The sequence below is a fragment of the Salvelinus alpinus genome, chromosome 36 (assembly GCF_045679555.1).
Source record: "Salvelinus alpinus chromosome 36, SLU_Salpinus.1, whole genome shotgun sequence".
Classification (NCBI taxonomy): Eukaryota; Metazoa; Chordata; class Actinopteri; order Salmoniformes; family Salmonidae; genus Salvelinus; species Salvelinus alpinus.
The window spans coordinates 3,322,887-3,346,649 of NC_092121.1; the positions used below are offsets into that span (position 1 = coordinate 3,322,887).

The 23,763-nt window shown below is 43.4% G+C and overlaps 2 protein-coding genes across 3 annotated transcripts in view; both read right to left on the reverse strand.

Moving 5' to 3' along the window:
* Positions 1-1,691: 1,691 nt before the first annotated feature.
* LOC139564975 (all-trans-retinol 13,14-reductase-like) lies at positions 1,692-9,144 on the reverse strand. Its single transcript, XM_071384929.1, has 11 exons — positions 8,722-9,144; positions 7,804-7,986; positions 5,349-5,590; positions 5,029-5,224; positions 4,518-4,715; positions 4,229-4,348; positions 3,941-4,079; positions 3,259-3,368; positions 2,736-2,902; positions 2,266-2,425; positions 1,692-2,008 (listed from the first exon to the last, which is right to left on the reverse strand). The coding sequence occupies exons 1-11, from the start codon at positions 8,885-8,887 to the stop codon at positions 1,854-1,856; spliced, it is 1,836 nt and encodes a 611-aa protein (XP_071241030.1). The 5' UTR covers positions 8,888-9,144; the 3' UTR covers positions 1,692-1,853.
* Positions 9,145-9,780: 636 nt separating this feature from the next.
* The window catches only part of LOC139564900 (MAGUK p55 subfamily member 2-like), a 60,742-nt gene continuing 46,759 nt past the window's right edge, over positions 9,781-23,763 (reverse strand). For both annotated transcript variants that reach the window (XM_071384776.1, XM_071384775.1), the window contains exons 3-13: positions 22,853-22,956; positions 19,660-19,812; positions 19,309-19,464; positions 18,758-18,985; positions 17,028-17,159; positions 16,742-16,847; positions 13,651-13,722; positions 13,334-13,495; positions 12,897-13,099; positions 12,638-12,766; positions 9,781-11,638 (exon numbers count right to left, since the gene is read on the reverse strand). In XM_071384776.1, coding sequence (XP_071240877.1) covers positions 11,462-11,638; positions 12,638-12,766; positions 12,897-13,099; positions 13,334-13,495; positions 13,651-13,722; positions 16,742-16,847; positions 17,028-17,159; positions 18,758-18,985; positions 19,309-19,464; positions 19,660-19,812; positions 22,853-22,956 — 1,622 coding nt within the window. In that variant the 3' untranslated portion in view covers positions 9,781-11,461. The remainder of the gene's footprint in view (positions 11,639-12,637; positions 12,767-12,896; positions 13,100-13,333; positions 13,496-13,650; positions 13,723-16,741; positions 16,848-17,027; positions 17,160-18,757; positions 18,986-19,308; positions 19,465-19,659; positions 19,813-22,852; positions 22,957-23,763) is intronic.

Consider the following 23,763-nt stretch of genomic DNA (forward strand, 5'->3'; position numbering starts at 1 on the left):
GTATATAAGGTCCCACAGTTGACAGTGCATGTCGGAGCAAAAACCAAGCCATGAGGTCGAAGGAATTGTCCGTAGAGCTCCGAGAAAGGATTATGTCGAGTCACAGATCTGGGTAAGGGTACCAAGACATTTCTGCAGTATTGAAGGTCACCAAGAACACAGTGGCCTCCATCATTTTTAAATGGAAGAAGTTTGGAACCACCAAGACTCTTCCTAGAGCTGGCCCCCAGGCCAAACTGAGCAATCGTGGGAGAAGGGCCTTGGTCAGGGAGGTGACCAAGAACCCGATGGTCACTCTGACAGAACTCCAGAGTTCCTCTGTGGAGATGGGAGAACATTCCAGAAGGACAACCATCTCTTTAGCACTCCACCAATCAGGCCTTTATGGTAGAGTGGCCTTATGGAAGACACTCATCAGAAAAAGGCACATGGCAGCTCTCTTGGAGCTGGCCAAAAGGCACCTAAAGACTCCTAAAGGCAAAATAAAAAAAGGCACCTAAAGAAATAAGATTCTCTGGTCTGATGAAACCAAGATTGAACTCTTTGGCCTGAATGCCAAGCGTCACATCTGGTGAAACATGGTGGTGGCAGCATCATGCTGTGGGGATGTTTTAGAAGCAGGGACTGGGAGACTTGATGAAAACCTGCTCCGGCCAAACAACGCATGAGTGGCTTCGGGACAAGTCTCTGAATGTTCTTGAGTGGCCCAGCCAGAGCCCGGACCTGAACCCAATCAAACATCTCTGGAAGAGACATGAAAATAGCTTTGCAGCGACGCTCCCTGTCCAACCTGACGGAGCTTGAGAGGATCTGCAGAGACGAATGGGAGAAACTCCCCTAATATAGTTGTGCCTAGCTTGTAGCGTCATACCCAAGAAGACTCGAGGCTGTAATTGCTGCAAAAGGTGCTTCAACAAAGTACTGAGTAAAGGGTCTGAATACTTATGTAAATGTATATATATATTTTTTTTTTTTAACCAAATTTGCTAAAGTTTCAAAAAGTCTGTTTTTGCTTTGTCATTAGGGGGTATTGTGTGTAGATTGATGAGGGGGAAAACAATGTAATCCATTTTAGAATAAGGCTGTAACGTAACAAAATGTGGAAAAAGTCAAGGGGTCTGAATACTTTCCGAATGCACAGTAGTACTTGTTGTGAATGTTTAAGTGTTTTTAATGGCATGGGAGTTCAATGTCCAGTTCCCAGCATAGTGTTTGTACTGAGACGTGAGGTGCAGTGAGAGTGACTTATTTTCCCCTATCTGCATTTGACTCGATAGAACAGGACAAGCTGAAACCTACCTGGCGGCTGTCTACAGTACTAGGTAAAAACATTACAGCAGTGTAGCAACAGCGTAACAGTGATAGGTATTACAGTAACAGCATTACTTGGTTACAATGGATTGTAACAAGTATTATTTGAACAAAATCTGGTTGAAAGTACACGCAGTGGAGAGGATGAATTTAACAGACTTTCAGGGGGGGGGGGGGGGGGAAGTGCACCTTAATGAGTTGTGTCTATACTACAGAAGCACTTCAACGGAAACAAAACATAAAACACACCCATGTTTCTGCCTGCGATCTGACTAAAGAGTGGTAATCATTCACGACTGCGAGGAATCCAGTGAGGTCATTTTTTCCGAACATCATTAAACAAAGCTAAAGAGATGGCAACATGTAACCATAACAGGTAATAAAGAAAGACACCGTGTTTTAATTCAATACAAGACAACATGGCACTTACATGAAACTGATAGATAGGGGGAAGAAATGTGACGTACTGTAGGCAGTCGTCTACATGGTATTGGTTTATGTAATGATTTTGACTGTGGTCAGTGCTGTGTCCAAATAGTTTCTCAGGCCTTGTTACGAGCCTTTTCACGAGTCTGCTTTTTGAGCTGTTTCTTCAGAGCTAGGAGGTCCATGTAGAGAATACGGTCCAGAACTGTCGAGGCACACAGGATTCCTCCGTGCAGAGCACCGGCCATCCCGTTACAGAACACGTCCTGGCCTGGGGTTCAGAACAACACAAAGGGTTTGCTGATATGAAAACTACGGACAGTAAGTTTGAACAATGTGTAGAACCATCTGGAATAGATCAGAAACAGTATTATCTATGGTCGCACCTTAAAATGACTTTCAGTTCTTGCATGTTACGCTGCTGACTAACTCATAGAACTGCCACAGTCAAGCATCACCTTGTGCCTTTGTGACCAATGTACTCAAATACAACTCAAATACTACCACAGTGACCCATTTCTTTCTCACCGGTGAGGTAGAGTCCCTTGACGGGGGTGGGGGGCCGGGTTCTGGCCACCGTCTCCGGGCTGAAGCGGTCCAGGTTGTGTTCGGCCCCATACATCTCCCCACGCGGGGCGCCCAGGTAGTGCATGTTGGTCAGGGGCGTGGAAGCCTCCATATACACCACCTATAGAGAGACACAAGGTACCCAGTGAGCAAACTCGGTTGAAAGATGGTTTTTCAACATCTTTCAACCAAAAATACGTATTTTCAACAGCTTGTGCTGGTAGGTACAGAGACAGCCAGCAGGTATGAGACATCATTACAATTGGATGACATCATTGCCTCAAAGAAGACTTTGATTCCAAGCACAATGGGTGTGATAACGAATTATAATGCCTCTTTGGATTGTCCAAGAAACTCTACTCTACTGTATACATCAGTAAATTGAATACGACAGTGTATTTTGTTCAAATTACGCTATACTTTCAAAGTACCTTATCCCTGAGCTGAGGAAAGATAACCAGTGCCCAGTCTAGGAGCTCCTTGGCCATGCTCATCTTCAGGTCTTCGTAATTGGACCCTCTCTTGTTAATCTTGGTATCTTTCCAGTCCTCAAACCACTCAAACTTGGCCATGGTCAACAGCGTCATACAGGACTTCCCTGTCGGGAGGTGGAGAGAGAGTCTTAGAACACAATCATTTGAGCTATAAAAACTCTTTCTCATAATTAATACCTTATTAAACTATCTGCCTTTGTTTGTATGAAAATCGACCTTCAGCAGCATTGAAGTACTGATCCTCACTGCTCATCTCAAAATGTTTTATTTGATATATTAAACTTCACTCTGTCTTTTCAGCGTTTCTGTTGGTGTGACGGGTGCTCTATGAATTCAAAAAATACCGTGTTGTATTCTAGGTAGGAAGGATTTCACTGTTAGTCTACAGCTGTTGTTTACGTGACAAATTGAACGTAATTGATGTATTATTGGTGCAGGTGTGTGTTGTTGAGGCAGCTACCTGGATGGCGGGTACTGGAGGTGGGGTCTTTGGCAGAGGGGGAATGAATGAACATCATGGGGATGTTCCCCGCCACCTCCTCTCGGCTCAGAGAACTGTAGCGTTCCATCCTACAATCAAAACATCACACGTACCGCTGAAATAAGTCATGTGTTTAAAAAAAATAAAGGCATGTAATACTGTGGTTAGGGCCTCAAAGTGTCAGGGGCCTCAGCTGCAGTTCATTTAATTAAATTTTCTCTGCTCATTCAGGAGTAAGTCGTTAAGGCCTAGTGCACTAATTTGCCGTGGAAACATTTGTATTTATTTGATTTGTATATTCATTATTTTATTATGATTTATCAGGGGACGCTGCAGCACCCTCAGCACCCCTACTTCCCATGGCTACGGGTGTCACACCTTTCCCCCATCCCTAGCAAACACAGCTCATAAAAGGAATTGCATTCTACACTGAAGATCATGATTAGTTGATTACTGGAGTCAGGCGTTTTAGCTGGGGCAAAAGTGTGACACCAATCAGGCCCCCAATGACTGGAGTTGCCCATCCCTGAATTAAATAGAACACAATAGAACACAAATGCTGTATTATATTTTGCTACAGAATGAACAAAAAAAACAAAGTAACGAGCAAATGAAAGAATCAAAGAGAATACAACTCAAGAGACCCCACTACTGTACTAACAGTGTGTCCAGGTCGTTATCTTTGTACATCCAGTAGTTCATAGAGGTAATGCCCAGCTCCTCCTTCGTGCCGTCCAGACCCACAAACACCAGGAAGTTGCCCATCCCATGCTGCATCCTCCCCAGCAGGGCCTGGATGTCTGGGAACATAGAACACATCTGATTAGTCCAACTTAGTCAAACACTGTCTACTAATCACGTGTTCTCATGTTTCAACCTGTTTCCTGATGTTTCAGTAACAGTTCAGCATGGTTAGAGTTCAGTGCTATTCATGACCACCACCACTCACCCGGCTTGGCCTGTATCTCTGGGGGAAGGAACTTCTCAAAGGTGTTGAAGATGCCAGCATTGGAGATGACCACTGGAGCCAACACCTCCACCTCCTCTTGACCTTTCCTCACCGTCACACCTGACAACCAGAGGTCAACCAGAGGTCAGTGGACATAGACCAACGACTCACTTTGCAACGAGTCCAATGTAACGCCAAAGATTCCCATAGAAGACGGTCAACAGTAAGCATATCTAATAGTACAATGAGTCATTGATTTAGTGCTTTCCCCCCTGAACTAGACACTGACCATACGCTGAGCCCTCCTCATTCAGAAGGACCGTCTGTACAGGGGCTCTGACCAGCACAGCGCCACCTGCCTTCCGGATGACTGGGATGATGTGGAAGGCGATCTCACTGGCCCCTCCAATGGGGTAGTAGGCTCCCCTCTTATAGTGCTGCAGCAGTAGAGTATTCATTAGGAAACTGGATTCCTTAGGGGGAACACCTACCAGCAGGGGAAACAGTTACATTTCACATTAGAGCAGGGGTTCCAAACCTTTTTACCCCGGGGACACCTATTTCACATTTGAAAATGTCAGGGCGCCCCCCCCCCCCCAAACCACTGCATTACAGAACATGCAGAGCGAGACAAACATAACCACATGCTCTACATTCAAGAAGGACAGAAGAGCACTCAATTGTATGTTCTAGGACTACGTTGTAAACCAGCAAGAGTGTGCCAGTTCAGTTCGGAAAATAGTTGTCCAATGAAAAAGTATTGGAATTCACCCTGGGAGTGGGTGTGTACAGGGACTGACCATAGAAGAGGTATGCGGAGAGGGCGTGCAGGTCTTTGTTCTTGGTCAGAGTGGCCATCTTCTCTGTGTGTTTGGTGATGGCCATGCGGAACACTGAGGAGATGCGCTCTAATAGGCCGGTCCGAGACAGGAAGCCTACCAGCCACATGGGCATCATCTTGAGGCCGGCCAGGAGATTGATACGACGAGCTGCCTTCTGCAGCATGGGGAGACATGAGAGGGGTTATGATCACACACACACACGCACGCACGCACGCACGCACGCACGCACGCACGCACGCACGCACACACACACACACACGCGCGCGCACGCACAGTACCTTCATATACTTGAAATATTCATTCAAGGCCTCCACATCATCAGGAAACTGCCTCTTCAGGCTCTCTGCCATCTCCGTCTTCCCAGAGAGGATGTGGTAGTCCCTGCGGTCTTCACCCTGACCTAGGATCAGTGTGTCAAAGTGCTGCTCCAACCTGGTGAACTGGATCTGGCCCTCACTGATCTGGTCCAGGGCCACACGAAACATGCTGTTCTCATGGAGCTGGCCCAGGTAGTGGATCCCTGACAGAGGGAGGGGGTAGAGGTGGTGAGAGAATATTTGCTGGATCATTTGTGTATGTATTAGAAGCTTTGCCCAATGATTCTCCCTCACGATTGTGCCTAGATTGAGTTTATCAAACACCACTCGCCATTTAATTTTGCTTAATCTCTGCAACCCTGAACCAACTCTTGCGTGAGCACTGGCCTCTGGCCGTCTGTCACCATTCACCAGAGACTAGTTTTCGCTTTGTAAGTTCTCAATGATAACAAGTTCTGCTTTTTCACTGAGATTAACAAACATGGAATAACCTTACTAGACCGAACATCTTGAGTGCATACACTTTAAAACTTCTTCTTAATAGGGGGCGCTATTTTCACTTTGGGAAAAAATCGTGCCCAAATTAAACGGCCTCGTACTCTGTTCTAGATCATACAATATGCATATTATTATTACTATTGGATAGAAAATAGCCATGCTGAAGTTTCTAAAACTGTTTGAATTATATCTGTGAGTAAAACAGAACTCATTTGGCAGCAAACTTCCAAACAGGAAGTGAAAATTCTGAAAATGGGGCTCTGTGTCAGGGCCTCCCTATTGAATTGCCTTATATTTATGGATCTGTATGCACTTCATACGCTTTCCACTAGATGTCAACAGGCAGTAGAATGTTGAATGGGGTGTCTAGCTTGATGTGAGACCGAATGAGAGCTTTTGGAGTGACAGGTCCGCTCTATTGGCAGTATTCAACTGCGCACCAGGGAACCCCACATTGTCTTCTGAAATGCGTTAGGTATACACGACGAAATGCTCCGGCTCGGATTTTATTGGATACATATGAGAAGAAAAAAAAATCATAAAGTTGGATTTTCAACCGAGTTTGACCAGTTTATTCGACGTTTATTGGGACTTTTGGAATTTTTCGTTCCATGCGCTAAGAGTTCTTGGACATGTGCGCTCCATATGGCTAGCCAAAGTTGCTAATTCGACAGAAGAAATGGACATTCTAAAACAAAACAACGATTTATTCTGGAACTAGGACTCCTTGCACTACATTCTGATGGAAGATCATCAAAGGTAAGAGAATATTTATGATGTTATTTTGGATTTTGTGGTTTATGTTGGCTCCAACAAGGCGGAGAATTGTTGGGCGCTGTCTCACAATATTGCATGCTGTACGTTGTACTAAAGTTATTTTTTTAAATCTAACACAGCGGTTGCATTAAGAACCAGTGTATCTTTCATTTGCTGTACAACATGTATTTTGTAGTAAAGTTTATGATGAGTTCTTTGGTTAGATTACGTGACTGTCCAAAATTTCTCCGGACAATTTGGTGCATTATGGCTACGTATTCACAATGTAAAACCACGATTTGTACCTCTAAATATGCACATTTTCGAACAAAACATAAATGTATTGTATAACATGATGTTATAAGACTGTCATCTGATGAAGTTGTTCAAAGGTTAGTGATTAATTTTATCTCTATTTGTGGGTTTTGTGAAAGCTATGTTGGCGGTGAATAAATGGCGTTGTGTGTTTGGCTATTGTGGTGAGCTAATATAAATATATATTGTGTTTTCGCTGTAAAACACTTAAAAAATCGGAAATATTGGCTGGATTCACAAGATGTTTATCTTTCATTTGCTGTACAACATGTATTTTTCATAAATGTTTTATGATGAGTATTTATGTATTTCACGTTGCTCTCTGTAATTATTCTGGCTGTTTTGGTGCTATTTGTGACGGTGGCTGCAATGTAAAACTACGATTTATACCTCTAAATATGCACATTTTTGAACAAAACAAATGTATTGTATAACATGATGTTATAAGACTGTCATCTGATGAAGTTGTTCAAAGGTTAGTGATTAATTTTATCTCTATTTGTGGGTTTTGTGAAAGCTATGTTGGCGGTGAAAACATGGTGAAAACATGGCGTTGTGTGTTTGGCTATTGTGGTGAGCTAATATAAATATATATTGTGATTTCGCTGTAAAACATTTTAAAAATCAGAAATGATGGCTGGATTCACAAGATGTTTATCTTTCATTTGCTGTATTGGACTTGTGATTTCATGAAATTATATTATATGATATCCCTGTGGCGCTAGGCTAGGCTATGCTAGTCAGCTTTTTTGATGAGGAGGATCCCGGATCCGGGAGGGTGACTCGTTAGAGGTTTAAGGCCTTATTGAGTGTAGTCCATGGTCGGTTCCATCACAGTGACTCTTACCTACGTCAAACTCAAAGCCCTGGTTCTCAAAGCTGTGAGTGCAACCTCCAGCCTTGTCATGCTGCTCTAGAACCACAACCCTCTTCCCTGCTTTGGCTAGAACCGCCGCTGCTGTCAGCCCCCCGATACCGCTGCCAATCACTATAGCGTCAAGGTTCTCCGGGACACGGTCCATTCTGAAACCTGGAAATGTTGATAGGAGGGAGGGGGGGGGGGGGGGTAGTTAGTATCATCATAGATATAGGCAGAAAGAGGATATCCTATTCATAAAAGTGAAGTGTGTTTGTGTACTTTCTGCTCGGTCATTTTCACATGTTGGTGTCAAAGTCGATTCTAAAAACAATCATTCAGAATAACATCAAAGTGATTTAGACAGACAATCACCGGGGAATCAACCATCTAATTGAGAAGACTGGCAGAAACTTCACGCAACGTGAATGCACTTTTTCCTTTTTTCGTCATCCACTCACCAAAAAAAAGGTATTTTAAGGAATGGTGAAGTCAAATGGGATATTTCCAAGAGCTGCTAAGTTGGTCACACCACGCACATGCCTCACACCTGTTGTTTTAATATGTAATTCAAATGCGTAGTCATGTTTGTATCCTTGTCAAGTTAGGGTATTGCTGTCAAGTAACCATTCATTGTTTAAGCACATAATGTTGAAGCCTACATTATATTAGGTATTAGGCTTTTTCAGACACAAACACAACAGTAACAGATCCAATTTGACTTTGTATACAGTAACCCAATCCAGATATGGATATATTCCTGTCTCTTCTATTCATAGCATGGCGTCATTTTCAACAGCAGTTCAAAAACACCGCTAACTATTCCCCCATCTTACTTAGTAAAAATGTCAGCAAACATAGCGTCATCAACAACATTTGAGTCCTGTACCGTTGACAACCATGACTCACCTTTCTTCAGCACCTCATCTCTCTGCTTCTTGTCTGTCACCAATGGCCCCGGTGGTCGCAGGCACTCCTGGGAAAAGACCCTCTTTCTCTTGGAATAATTAAAAATGTAGACGGTCACCCAGGCCACCACCAAGGCAGTGAACACACCAAGCAGCACTGGCCACATCCTGGACAGTTCGGCAGGAGGTTAGAGGCACAAGGAGCACAGTTATCTGTCACGTCCTGAAGGAAACACCTACGCTTGTTGGAACTGTTTTTAGTATTGTGTTCGTCGGTTGGTAGATGGCTGAATGTCCTGAGCTGGAAAATATCCTAAAGACACCTGGCCGCCTTTGACCGACAAAGGCAAAGAGATTCCCTGTCTGTTGCGGAAGAGACTGAAGGTTGAAGCAGTGGGGGAACTGAGGGATGGAAAGAAAGAAGAGAATGATATATATAAAACAGATTAATAAATAATCTAGATCACCCACCATTTGTGCTTTGGCCTTTGGGGATGAGGAGGGACAATGGGCAGGGCTCTTAGAAACACAGGGGAACTGTTTCTATCAATATTATCTGACGAGGCATTGATAATCTAATATTTGATGCTAGTTTCATTGAATATCAGTTGGAACAATCCATTCTTTTTAGTGGCAGTGGGAAATGGAGTCAGATGAGGTCATTATGGCTTGGAATGCATATCATCATATCATGTGCTTGGGCTACCACATGTGTTCTTAACACTGGAAAACCTTTGCACGTGGGCCTAAAAAGTGGGAGAGTTTCTGCTGTTTCCTAAACCCCCTAATATATGTAGCTTTACTGGGATGCTATGGGGTGGCAGGTAGTCTAGTGGTTAGAACATTGTGCCAGTAACCGAAAGGTTGCTAGATGGAATCCCTGAGGTGACAAGGTTAAAAAACAAATCTGTCGTTCTGCCCCTGAACAAGGCAGTTAACCCACTGTTCCTAGACCGTCATTGTAAATATGAATTTGTTCTTAACTGACTTGCCTAGTTTAAACAAAGGTTCAATAAAAAAAATGGATCCTTCCACAGAATCAGACGTCAATTTGGTCTCATTGATTTTAAGCATTTAATTGTGCGCCTCATCAAATGTACAGTTCATTTTCCTATAAACAACCCACCGTCACCGTAGCTAGCGTTTGCCTCTAGTCTATTGTATATCTACATTCACAGTCTGTCATTTACAGTACGTCTAGAAACTGTGACTGATACACAGTCAAATACAGAAGCATCTTGAAATTGTTCAATCATGAATTCATCTAATTGAAATCCCCAAACTCATATTCTAGGTATTTGAAAATGCCGTGGATACATGTGAGCGTCGTGGAATGTAGAAACCATACTAAAAGTAAGAAACTATGACCTTACACTCATCGGGAGCACACACACTTGTCATTGTTGTGTGTCGTTCCTCTGGAGTTTCCAGGGTCATATTCATCAGGGCACATTATATCTAAATGTTTCGCAACAGAAACCAAAAACAAGCGTATCCTATTGGGAAAGTAGTACATCCACAGTCTGTTATTCTTCTGTTTCGTGTCTAGTGAATACCACCCACAACTCTGGGGTCATCTGCTTTTAGCTTTCTCTTCCCAAACGAATTATCACCAAATTTCCCAAAGCCTGGGGTGCATCGATTTCAACTGACCAAATAGACCACGCATCCTGTACTACTACTGCATCACAAGATCCTCTGTTACGAAAGTGTAATAAAAAGTTCCGCCCAGTTTAACAAGTAAACGGCTCCAGGATTTTACTTGACGGGTTCCTTGCTGTTGGTTACCAAGAAGGCCTGATGAATGGCTCCAGAAGGCCTTCTTTTTAACCAACAGCAAGGAACCCATCGTGTGAAATTCTGGAGCCGTTTATTTGCCAAATTGGTGTGTGCTGTACTGTACAGCAGACCTGGGTGGAAATAGTATTTTTATGAAATAAAATAGAAAGAAGGCTTTTGACACGTCAAAAACAAATAATAAAAAAGTGCCCGTGTAGTCAACATAAATAAAGGTTGTACTTATTACAGTCTATCTATCGTACACGTCTCTCTATGTATCTACATGCTATCTTCAAACGATTTGAATGTTTTATGTTCACACCTCAGTCTCTTGCCTTTTTTGAAATTATAGAAAAAAGAAATACCCAACAGTAGGTGTCAAAAAGGGTTTCAACTTGACCTCCTCATACAAGAAAATAGAATGTGGTAATAAAAATAGAATTTGGGGAATAAGACAGCTGGCTCTCTTTGAGTGAGTGAGTGAGTGAGTGTGTGTGTGTGTCAGACCTGTAGTCAAGACATAAGTAGTAGAAGGCCACCTACCACTGTTTTGATGCAAGATAATCTATTTAATATACTGAATGACCATTTAATGATTCATGTAAACATAGACGAACTACTGCTGACCTAAAGAATCAATGTAGCGAACATGATTATGGTAAAGACACTCTGCAACCACAGGAATGCACGCACACACAGACGCACAAACACACACACATGCACACAGCAGAATCACATAATGCCCAAACAAGAAAATCCTTGACGTTTTGTCGACAAATTTCCAAAACCAATATGTACACAGCAAAAAGAATGCTGTCAGTTCAGTCTTATGTATGGGGTCCAAAGGTCAGCGGTCCAGAGGTCACTGTGATGATGAGCCAGACAGTATCATCGGATGTCTTGTGTTGACGAATGAGAGAACATTCGTGTTCAACACCACCCTCTTGTCCTTCTGTCTCCCACTAGAAGACCCAGGTGACTGGGACCCACTGCTGGGTAGCAGAGACCTTCTCCAGAGCTGCCTTCAGGTTCCTGTAGCTCTCGTCCAGGTTGTCGTTGACGATGGTGAGGTCAAAGTAGTGTCCGTATGCCGTCTGGATGCGGGTGCTCTCGTCCACTGTTCTCTTTAGCTCTGAGTCCTACAGAGAACAAAGACGGTGGTTGTTAGAACTTAAGAGTAACAGGAAGGGAAGAGGCCCTGCACAAGCTAGTTAGTTATGTTTATGAGGCGTTAATAGCTACGAACCTGGAGGTTCAGACATGTAGCTATTGAGCAACGTTAGGGCGTTTCAGCAAGTTGTGACCTTGGGTCTAAAGCATAGTTCTACCTGAACTAGTCATGTTCACTGTTGCTATTTGAATATATAAATGATAGAATAACACTATTGTACCCAGATAAAGTCAGAATACATCCTCAAACACATCAAGAAATGTATTATGATCATCAGACAAATTACTGTCGTCACTGAACAACGATGTGACATCGTTTACTTTGAGATTTCTGACAGTGTTGTCGGCAAAGACACGTCCTGATTCGTCCGTCTGTATTTGTTCAGGCTTGTGATTGGATAGCTCCAGGTTCAAATAGGTTTATGCAGTTCGAACTTTCTAGTTTTGACTTTTTTTTCACACTTTTACTTTTTCAAAAATCTAACTTCACAGACGTACAGTATAAAGAACCATCTGAAGATCTATTAAATGTGGCTCACTCATTTTTGACAACAACAAAAAAAAAACAGCAGCATTGCAGTTCTTGACACAAACCGATGTGCCTGGCACCTACTACCATACCCCGTTCAAAGGCACTTAAATGTTTTGTCTTTCCCATTCACCCTCTGAATGGCACACGTACACAATCTATGTCTCAATTGTCTCAAGGCTTAAAAATCCTTCTTTAACTTCATCTACACTGATTGATGTGGATTTAACAGGTGACGTCAATAAGGGATCATAGCTTTCACCTGGACAGACTATGCCATGGAAAGAGCAGGTGTCCTTAATGTTTTGTATACTCAGTGTATAATGGCTAAACAAAGTGAGGCATGTTGGTCTTCCTGAATGAAAGACATAGCCAGTAGCTGTCATTGATTTTTTCCGTTCAGTCATTATCCTCTGCTTGGCTTCACCCTGGTGCTTACCGTCAGCTGCTTGGTGACGACTCCAGTCTCGATGGCCGACTGGTTCATGGCCTTGAGGACCTCGAAATCAGGGGCCTCGATGAACACCACGTAAGGCAGGAACTCAGACGTCCGCAGTACCTTCAAGGCCTGGAAGTAGTGCAAGGAATACAATGTCTGGAAGAGGTACCAATGTCTATAGCTGTTAGAACCCTGCATTCACCCATATAGGGCTCCAGATTGTGGTGTGTGAGGTCACAATGTGGCCAATCGCTGCTACCTGAGGATTGGCGTCCAGTACACAGATGCGACCGGCCTCCGCCACCTCATGGATGGAGTCCATCTTGGTGCCGTAGAGATTGCCGTCGTACTCGCCATGCTCCAGGTAGCGACCGTTCTTGATGTCTGCCTCCATCTTGCTCCGCGAGGTGAAGGCATACATCTGGCCTTCCCGCTCCCCTGACTTTGGCTTTCTGGAGGTGTCTGGAGGAGGCAAGAATATTATCTACATTTGTGTTATTTAGCAGACAATCTTATGCAGAGCGACTTGCTGGAAACTGTTTCAACAATCACTAGTTACTGTGAAGGTGTCCTAACACAATGGATTCAATCCAAATTCCAAAGAACATTCTTGGATTGTTAGAACGGCTAGCTTTAGCATGTTAGCATTTTTTGTTGTTGTTAATTAGTTGGAAAGTTAGCGTTAGCAACACTCACGGGGGATGGTGGTGCCGTAGTGTTGTGGGTCAGACAGCAGCAGTTTGTTCTTCAGGCTGCGTCGGCCCACTCCCAAAGCACCAATCAGAACCAACGTCTTCCTGCGGAACGGAGGCACCTTGGCAACATCCTCATAGATCAGTAACTCATGCCTGTCAAACTCTAAGAGATCGAGGAATAGAGAGAGAGAGAGAGAGGGTGAATAAAAACAACGACAGATAAAGACAGAGAGATACAGTGACAAATTGATAGCTTTATTTATTTGTCAACCTTTCAATGTAACTTACAGAAATTCTCAGAATTCAAAAAATTCCCACCTGCATTCTTAGTGGTTAGATACATCATCTTTTTCTTCTTGTTCTTTCCCGCCACTCCAGTACAAAGGTTTCCTGTCACAATAACACACATGTAAACAACGATGATCCCATACAACCACAATCCCATACAAACATGATCCCATACAAACTCCATCTATCCACATGCATCCACAGGTATTCACATGTCTTTCTTATTAATCATCCATTTGATTTTACACTAGGGGGCAGTATATAACAATGCCAAGTAGAGGTCATGAGTCCAGAAAGATGGAAACATTCCGAAACGGACCTGGGGCTTTCCCACCCGGACCCGATATGCATAAATATATTTTTTTAAATAAAGAGACCTGTTCTGAACGGACCCGAGCACAACTAGACCCATTCAGTATAGACCTGGTTCCTGACTCGATCCGAGTAAGGGAAGCAGCAGAACCCGGAGCTGATCACGCACAAGGGAGAGGAGGGAGAGGTGTCACTCTAGCAGGTGGGGGAGGGAGTGTGTTAATGTGAGCGAGTGACACAGGGTGGAAGGAGGGAGAGACGAGAGACATCAACCAACAAAGCCGACTTGCACTATAGCAAACGAATAGCTGCCATAGCTAGGTTATTGATCATCCAATATAATTACGTAGTGCCTGTCTTGACTGCATCAAACCGGGAGAAGCTAGTTAAGCTATCTAGCTAGGCTAATTGAGGCTACAGTGCATGAGCTTTCTCGTCATACAGTTACAAATAAAAACAACTCCATTCAGAATATTAAGTAGCAGCCTAACTGTTGGCTCATGGTCGTTGTTGCCTATCCTGCTCCTTAAACTTTTAATTCTGTGATTTTAAATCCATCTTCCATTGATTAGATATCTCAGAACTTTTGCCACGGAGGCTCTATGATGCTTTGATGACTTATGATTGGCCAACAACAAGCTACAAGTGCCACTATCGTGAAAAGAGCAGCAGCATAAATTATACAATGTATCTCTCTCTACTGCAGCAGTCGCCTTCCGGGTATGTGCGGGTCCTTTCAGGCAAGTCAGTTAAAATTAAACATACCCGAAGACCCCTGACAATCATATCAGATCCGACCCGTGACATTATTTAGAATTCTGGATCCGGACCCACTCGGGTCCCAGATCGTGTCTCTGTATTCTGTACCTCACCCATCATTCCCCTCTACATAATAAGCTACATAATAATCTACACAATAAGCTACACATCTAGGATCTGACGATATGGCTCATATTAAATGCTGTCTGTTCATTAGTGATGAGTGAGACAGACAGACAGGCAGGCAGGCAGGCAGGCAGGCAGACAGGCAGGCAGACAGACAGGGGGTAAGAGTTATGAAGAGTTAATAAGGTGGGCTCCACTGGTAGGGCTGTTGGGTGACTGTATGACTGCCACACCAGCAGCTATGAGTCATGACTGCAGAAAAATTCAATTTGACCATTGAGTGATGGTAATCTCCTTTTATGCACTCTAGACACGCTTTGGTTGTACCCAACATGATTGTGCAGTTATACAATTTTAAAAAATGTAACTTTTATTTAACTAAGCAATTAAGAACACATTCTTATTTACAATGACGGCATACTGGGGAACAGTGCCTATTTCGGGAGCAGAATGACAGGTTTTTACCTTGTTAGCTTGTCGGCCCAACGCTCTAACAACTAGGCTACCTGCCGCCCCAATACATAGCCTACTGCACATTTTGCATGGCAGAAAACAAATGAAACAACACTGATTTAAGATGTCTGTGGGACATAATTGTTATAGCCTATGTTCCAAAATTAAACACATTTGAGTAATCGCCTTTGAGTGTGGAGTGTATTAGTATGCATACTGGATGGACTACAGTAGTTACCTTACGCTACGCTACAAAATGTCTATCCATGAGTCTGGGAGAACGTAAAGCCAGTCCTAGGCGATGCTGTCGGCTCATTGATTGTGCAGGGCGGTTTACAGTTACTCTACAATTAGTGAATTTGTATTCGATTTTAAATAGCCTTGTAATAGTTTTTTTTAAATATATATTTTCCTAATTAATAGTGTCACGTTACCTTCAGCTATACAGAATACCTCACCACCTCCTCCGCTCTCTCCTAATTCCTTTCTTGAGCGCGCAGTTTAGCGAAATATGTTAAATTGCGTTTTTTTATATTGATGTTCCCTAACAGATTTCACTTGCTTTCCCAATTTAGGCACTGGGTGGCTGCAGGAACAAGGTTTGAGAGCCCATGGTAGTAGTTTGACCTTATCATATTTAAGCACATGCTCCGCAATAAAAACCGAAGTAGCTTACAAAACAGACCCGCTGGAAGCACGGCCTCCATTTCGCTATTTGAGGGCATACAGATGACATGCATGGGCCATTCTAAACCGAAACTACTTTTACAGTATTAAAGTCAAGATAAAGACAATCTTGTTTTAGTAAAGACAAGATTAAATTGAGAATAGTCTGATGGGTGAAAATATGATCACTTGATGAGAGAACAGCCTGAGGCAAGGAACAGAGCGCAAGCTTTTTTTTGTTACTTTCTCAAATCATCAATAGTCTATAGTCGCATCCTGCAGCCCATAATATATTTTTTATTTCTAAGACATTTTAAGGTTTGTATCATTCACAACTAAAGTTGCCAAATAACTCTCAATCTAAGCATATAGGACCTGTTTCAAATGATCACTTTTATGCCGCACTCGCTCTGTAATGTGAAAAATATCCTTTCTATTTTATTTAGCTAAATTCTATTATATTCTTACTATAACATCTAATAAAAAATAAAATAATAAGCATATCTTGTCAGCTAAATGAACAAGCGGACAGCCTATGGCATGGAGCAAAGCCAGATAACATACAGTAGGCCAACTCATATTCAGTTCTTCTGAAATACATTTTGATATGATAATGTTCCTAATGGATTTATTGTGATGGTGTATATTAAATAAATGTATTATACTTTTTTTAAATGCAGACGTTCCAAAGGCGCGCATCGGTGGCTTGTAATGTGTGGAGATGCGTGAGACCGGCAGTCTTTTCCATGGCAATAACCGTCTGACAAAATGTCGTGAATGCCACAGCCCTACGCACTGGTCCTACCTGGCGGGGCTAGCTCCACGTCTCTCTTGACAAAGGCTTTTCTCTTCTCCTCTAGCAGCTGACTGGGGATCAGCCCAGCACTGCCTCCCTCCACACAACGACGAGCCTGACAGACCCACAGGATGATACTCTCATCAATACTTAGGCCCACCAGCACGCACACCATTTACCGACAGGCACAAGTAGCCAAATATAGAGGTGATAGTATTGACAGCAGAAGCAATACACAAAACAATGTGTGTTACATACAGTACAGTACATGGAAAAATAATCCCATTGGACCCACCTGCCACCAGTTGAGGTCATCCTGATTGACGATCTGCAGGATGTCACCGGTGTAGAACTTAAGCCCCGCCTCTTTACACGGGATCAGGTTGTCATTGGCCGGGTCGTAGTCATAGTGACACTTCACAAACACCTGTGGGGAACAGGAAGTCGATACATCCAGACGGTTACGAGTCTGTTACTGTTGGATAGTGTTGAACATTTCGTACCAAATTCAAAAGGTGAAGCTTGAGTCGTGCACATTTCTAACTTGCAAAGTTTACATTTAAACTTAAATACATCTGCACATCTATCACTCCAGTGTTGACTTGATATATTGTAATTATTTCGCCACTATGGCCTATTTATTGCCTTACCTCCGTTATCCTACCTCAGTAGCACACACTGTATATAGACCTTTTCTATTGTATTATTAACTGTACGTTTGTTTATTCCATGTGTAACTCTGTGTTGTTGTTTGTGTTGCACTGCTTTGCTTTATCTGGGCTGGGTCGCAGTTGTAAATGAGAACCTGTTCACAACTAGCCTACCTGGTTAAATAAAGGTGAAATTTAAAAAAAAGTTGATCGAAGTGGAATTTTTGCTCTAGAGCACGCCATACGTGCATTCAGAGTATAAAGCTGTATACACTATTCCAGCTGATCACAGCAAGCCATTATCAACAAGAATGCATAAAAACAAACCACTTTCTACAATCCTCAGATGAACTACATTTTAGGCCTACTGTAAATATCAACTCTTCCTCAGCAGCCATTAACACCCTTCTGCTGACGACTTGTTTGTACTTTCAGAGTAACTTTCCATCCCCCTTTTTTCCCCACCAGCCACAGAACGAGTGAAGATAAAAGGGAAGAAATCCCCCAAAATGACATAAAGGGATTACTCAGCCCCCTCTGCCTGGTGGTATCCATGACAACCAGAGGGGGTGAACACTAGCAGACAATGTGACACTGTCATAATCCACCCCTCAAAGTTTATTCTTAGAGCCAGTAAATGATGTGCAAACTGTGTAGTAGATTGAAGTTCATTGGCAGGGGCAGATTAGTGCACTTACCTACCGCAGGGCACTAGAAGAGTACCCCTCATAGCCTGGTTCCTCTCTAGGTTTCTTCCTAGGTTTTGACCTTTCTAGGGAGTTTTTCCTAGCCACCGTACTTCTACACCTGCTGTTTGGGGTTTTAAGGCTGGGTTTCTGTACAGCACTTTGAGATATCAGCTGATGTAAGAAGGGCTATATAAATACATTTGATTTGATATTTGGGTACAATAGTGGCGACCTGTCTGTGGAGCTTATGGCTCGTCTGTCCGGAGGCATGGGGCTCTTGTTTGTTTAGAACGTTTACCTGTCTGTTGGGCTGGTAGCATGCTGTTACAGTAAGTGCTGTGTATGTTACCTGTCCACTGGTAGTTTGTTAGGTCACACTTTACTTTGATAGTCTGGATGGTCCATCTGTAGATTGTCTACAATCAACAAACTATATTGTTGATAAGCAACTCCTTGCTAAGGTTAGGTTAGGTTGAGAATAAGGGTTAAGGTAAGGCTTAAGGTTAAGGTAAGGGTTAAGTTAGGGTTAGGGCAAGGGTTTACGTTAGGGTTAGTAGATAGTTAGTTGAAATGTTACTGATCGTCTGTTGAGCATCTACAGATGGACTATCCCTCCCCCCAAAAAGTTTTATCGTTTGTTATTAACATGTACGTTGTCTGGGGCCTTGGTACTTTATTGCTCTTACCTGTCCTGGCGCATGGCCCTCCTGATAGCTGGGGAGGATCTTGAGCACCACGCTGCCGCTGGCCTCCTGCAGCGTCTCCTGCAGCGCCCTCGGGTCCTCACCCACCTCCTTCCCATTCACCTCCTTGATGATGTCACCTGCGTGGAGGAGACCCTGCTGGTCGATCATCCCTCCGTGGAGCACCCTGGCAATCACCAGCTCCCCCGCCTCCACACGGAACGTCACGCCCTGAACAGGTTCAACACATATAAACCAACGAGGATGTGTGGCGTGGGATGTTGCTACTTTGGCACAAACTCTCTCCTCTCTTCATTGTCCTTCTACAATGTCCTATATGTTCAATAAAATATCTAAAATGACAAAATAATAATCTCCTGAAAAAAAGGACATGAACGAGGATACACTACGGTTACAATTTTACACTATGGTTAAAACCACTAGCCTGTTTGTGATTCAGCCAAAGGAGTAAGAGTTGACTAAAACACCTAAACTCTGGGTGCCATGATATCTATAACAGATAGGTGATAGACAAAGAGCAAGGTGGTACTAACCAGGTGTTCACCAGCCACTTTGCGGATGCCCACCATCCGGACGGCATCTGGGGGCACGGGCTGGTTGCTGACGGGGGGCTCCATGTAGGCACAGGGGCTGGGGGGAGGGGTGTCACACACCTGGGACGCCACCGAGTCATGGGTCCCCAGCAGAGACTGGGAACCAGTCGGCAGAGAGAGAACATTAGACAGACAGCAGACCGAGGCAATACTTCCTTAAGACTAAATAGTGGATTATGTGATGAAGGATATGTCTACTCTGCACGTCCATGTAGGTGTATGTGTGCATTGATGTCCACATGAGTGTGTGGTTTAATGAGTATGGGTATGTGTGTGCGTCTGTGTGTGTACCTGAAAGTGGGGTTCGTTGAGGATGCGCGTGAGCTCTGCTGCGGTGTTGCTTTGGTGTGTGAAGGGACTCAGCTCTCTGAGGATCTCCTCGACCAGCTCTACGTTGTTGTCCCTCACCGCCTCCAACCTGGTCTCCTCCAGACTCTCTGGCTCCTACGGGACATAAGAAAACACACACATACTTATTATTTTATTTGAATACATATTTGAAGTACAAATGTATACATATTAAAGACATGCTCTGGAAGATTTTTATTTATTTTTTAAAGCTCCCGCTTTGGGCAGGGTGTGTCAATGTGTAGTTCATACATGCATAATCTATGAGCAGAATTACTGTTTTACCTCAATAAGCTACGAAATCCCTAGTTTGAAAGCAACTGTTTTTCTGTAAGCTGTGCTGCGACATTTTCCCTACATTTCCCCCCACGTGAGTCAGCCCCTCGCCATTTGAGTGACAGCTAACAAAATGCACACACTTTTCGGGACCACTTTTGGCTCGTAAGTGCCACTTTCAGAACTACTGGCTAAAAGGTATACAAAAGTACTGGAGAATCTCTTTAAGATGGAAATAAATATGTTTCAGAATGGTTTTGGGTTCTTTAAAAATAGTAAGTACACATACTTTTGCACCTTAAAATATATATAAAAATCTTTCAAAATCATTGAAACTTTTTTTTGCTCTCTTCAACTTTTATCTGATTAATTAAGTATTTTTCATCAAAATAGAGTGGAAGCCATTAATATTTCACAGAGTCTCCAAGATCTGCCCAAAATGTCCTTACTGGCTGGCTGACTTTCCCTTTGAAGTTCATTCACAGAGGGAAATTAGTTCATAGTCAGCTGATCATGTCTTTAATGTAAAAGCAGATGCTTGAAAGTAATTACTGAGAGAATTAGTGGACATTAACAACTGAAGGGACGGGCCAGACACGACCCTGGGTTCTGGGACCGAGTGCCATCTGGCACGAGCCTGGAATTTAGGCTTCCAGCCCAGTGGTTGTCTTAAGAGCAGATTTAGGATCAATCTATCCTTCTTTAACGTAAATTTACCATGAAGAGGGATTTAGCAAATATGTACTGGGATCAACACTTAAAGGCAAAGTGACCCATCTACACAGAGTATATAGGCCTCACTGCCAGACCAATTAAATTAAATTTATTTCAATCATGCCACCTGGTGGACTAATAGTGCACCTACACCTTAAATCTGGTTCATTGACAAACTGTGGTTCAAGGCAAATCAGTATGTCAGGCCTCCCTTAGAAGTGCTAATTTTAGTCTGGGTTGTCACTTCTGATTTCCCCTGTAGGGGAGAGCCTCTGTGTGTGTGTGTGTGTGTGTGTGTGTGTGTGTGTGTGTGTGTGTGTGTGTGTGTGTGTGTGTGTGTGTGTGTGTGTGTGTGTGTGTGTGTGTGTGTGTGTGTGTGTGTGTGTGTGTGTGTGTGTGTGTGTGTGTGTGTGTGTGTGTGTGTGTGTGTGTGTGTGTGTGTGTGTGTGTGTGTGTGTGTGTAACTCCTCTCATCATCTGACATCAAAGCGGTCCAGCAGCAGTCATTAGTGCTGGGGCATGACAGTTCCACATCCTCAGATGTCGACATAGTTTGAGATCATATTACCCTCTTCAAGAGATTACCTAATTTAAGTCAATTAATTTACTTGCCCCAACTAATCATGAATAAATGAATAACAAAATGACAAAGACCTGTTGTGCTTTAAAAAAAGATCTGTGTCTTAGTAGCCTTTGTTCCAAAACAACCCACTGCATTTCCAGCAACAGTACACAGACACTTCCCCTTTAATCACTGAGCAAGACTTAGTAGCCTTTGTTCCAAACCAACCCCCTGCATTTCCAGCAACAGTACACAGACACTTCCCCTTTAATCACTGAGCAAGACTTAGTAGCCTTTGTTCCAAACCAACCCCCTGCATTTCCAGCAACAGTACACAGACACTTCCCCTTTAATCACTGAGCAAGACTTAGTAGCCTTTGTTCCAAACCAACCCCCTGCATTTCCAGCAACAGTACACAGACACTTCCCCTTTAATCACTGAGCAAGACTTAGTAGCCTTTGTTCCAAACCAACCCCCTGCATTTCCAACAACAGTGCCCAGACACTTCCCCTTTAATCACTGAGCAAGACTTAGTAGCCTTTGTTCCAAACCAACCCCCTGCATTTCCAACAACAGTACACAGACACTTCCCCTTTAATCACTGAGCAAGACTTCAATTAAAAGGTGCAAAACCCTTCTCCTTGGGTACCATTCATTGAACAAAAGTCTAAACACCCAATTTATTTCCAAAGCAATTGAATGATTCCCCTTTCGGTCTCCGTTGTTTACAGCTGTGGTTTCCTTTTCCCCTCAGACACGGAGAGAGTTGTAACGACTTATACAGCTCTCACTGCTATTTTTATTTGGTCGTAAATCATCTAACGGATTGGCAAAGGTTGATGCGTCCCACCTTTTTTTAAATGCATGTCAGCAGAAGGGGGGGTATCAGTTGCAATTACATGCTGTGATGCCTCTGTCACGCCCTGACCATAGAGAGCCCTTGGTTCTCTATGGTGTTGTAGGTCAGGGCGTGACTAGGGGGTGTTCTAGTCTTTTCATTTCTATGTTGGTGCTCTTAGTATGGTTCCCAATTAGAGGCAGCTGATGTTCGTTGTCTCTAATTGGGGATCATACTTAAGGTGTCCCTGTTCCCACCTGCTTTGTGGGATATTGTTAGTGCTTGTTGCACCCCGTAGTCACGGTTTGTTGCGTGTTTATTGTTTTGTTGAAGAAGTTTCACTTGAAATAAAAATGTGGAACCCAACACACGCTGCGCCTTGGTCCGTCTCTTACAACAACCGTGACAACCTCTCACCTTTTATAGAATGCATGTCCAGAGGGAGGGTGTCCGTTTACATGGCATTGTCTCTGTTGACATACAGGGTTGTGAGTTTGTAAAGGCTTGAATGAGTTATAGCTTCTGGGAATGTGCAATGTATTTTTGGTACTGGAATTTCTTGGTTTTAGGACTGTGGGCCTTATTCAACACTCTCTCTGGTATGTGTGTGTGTGACCCTACATACTACGCCTACATATTTCACCTTTCTCTGACTCACTACAAGGCTCTCTGTAGGCTTGTGTGTGAATACATCCTGCCATGTTTGACTGTATGTGTACTAGGTCTCTCTCTCTCTCTGACTTACCACGGGGCTGTCTATGATGCCCTTGAGGAAGATGAGGTCCAGGTCATTGGCGGTGGTGGAGCTGTTGCTGTCACTCAGGGTATCCAGGACCTGGGGTGGTACCACTAGACACAGAAACACAGATACAGATTCAGAGGAATGCGTTACACCCAGCTTCACACAGAAACACAGATACAGATTCGGAGGAAGGAATTTCACCCAGCTTCACACAGAAACACAGATACAGATTCAGAGGAAGGAATTTCACCCAGCTTCACACAAACACAGATACAGATTCAGAGGAAGGAGTTACACGCAGCTTCGCACAGAAACACAGAAACACAGATACAGATTCAGAGGAAGGAGTTACACCCAGCTTCACACAGAGACACAGAAACACAGATACAGATTCAGAGGAAGGAGTTACACCCAGCTTCACACAGAGACACAGATACAGATTCAGAGGAAGGAGTTACACGCAGCTTCACACAGAGACACAGAAACACAGATACAGATTCAGAGGAATGAGTTACACCCAGCTTCACACAGAGACACAGAAACACAGATACAGATTCAGAGGAACGAGTTACACCCAGCTTCACACAGAGACACAGAAACACAGATACAGATTCAGAGGAATGAGTTACACCCAGCTTCACACAGAGACACAGAAACCCAGATACAGATTCAGAGGAATGAGATACACCCAGCTTCACAAAGAGACACAGAAACACAGATACAGATTCAGAGAAATGAGATACACCCAGCTTCACACAGAGACACAGATCCAGAGAAATGAGATACACCCAGCTTAACACAGAGACACAGAAACACAGATACAGATTCAGAGAAATTAGATACACCCAGCTTCACAAAGAGACACAGAAACACAGATACAGATTCAGAGGAATGAGTTTCACCCAGCTTCACAC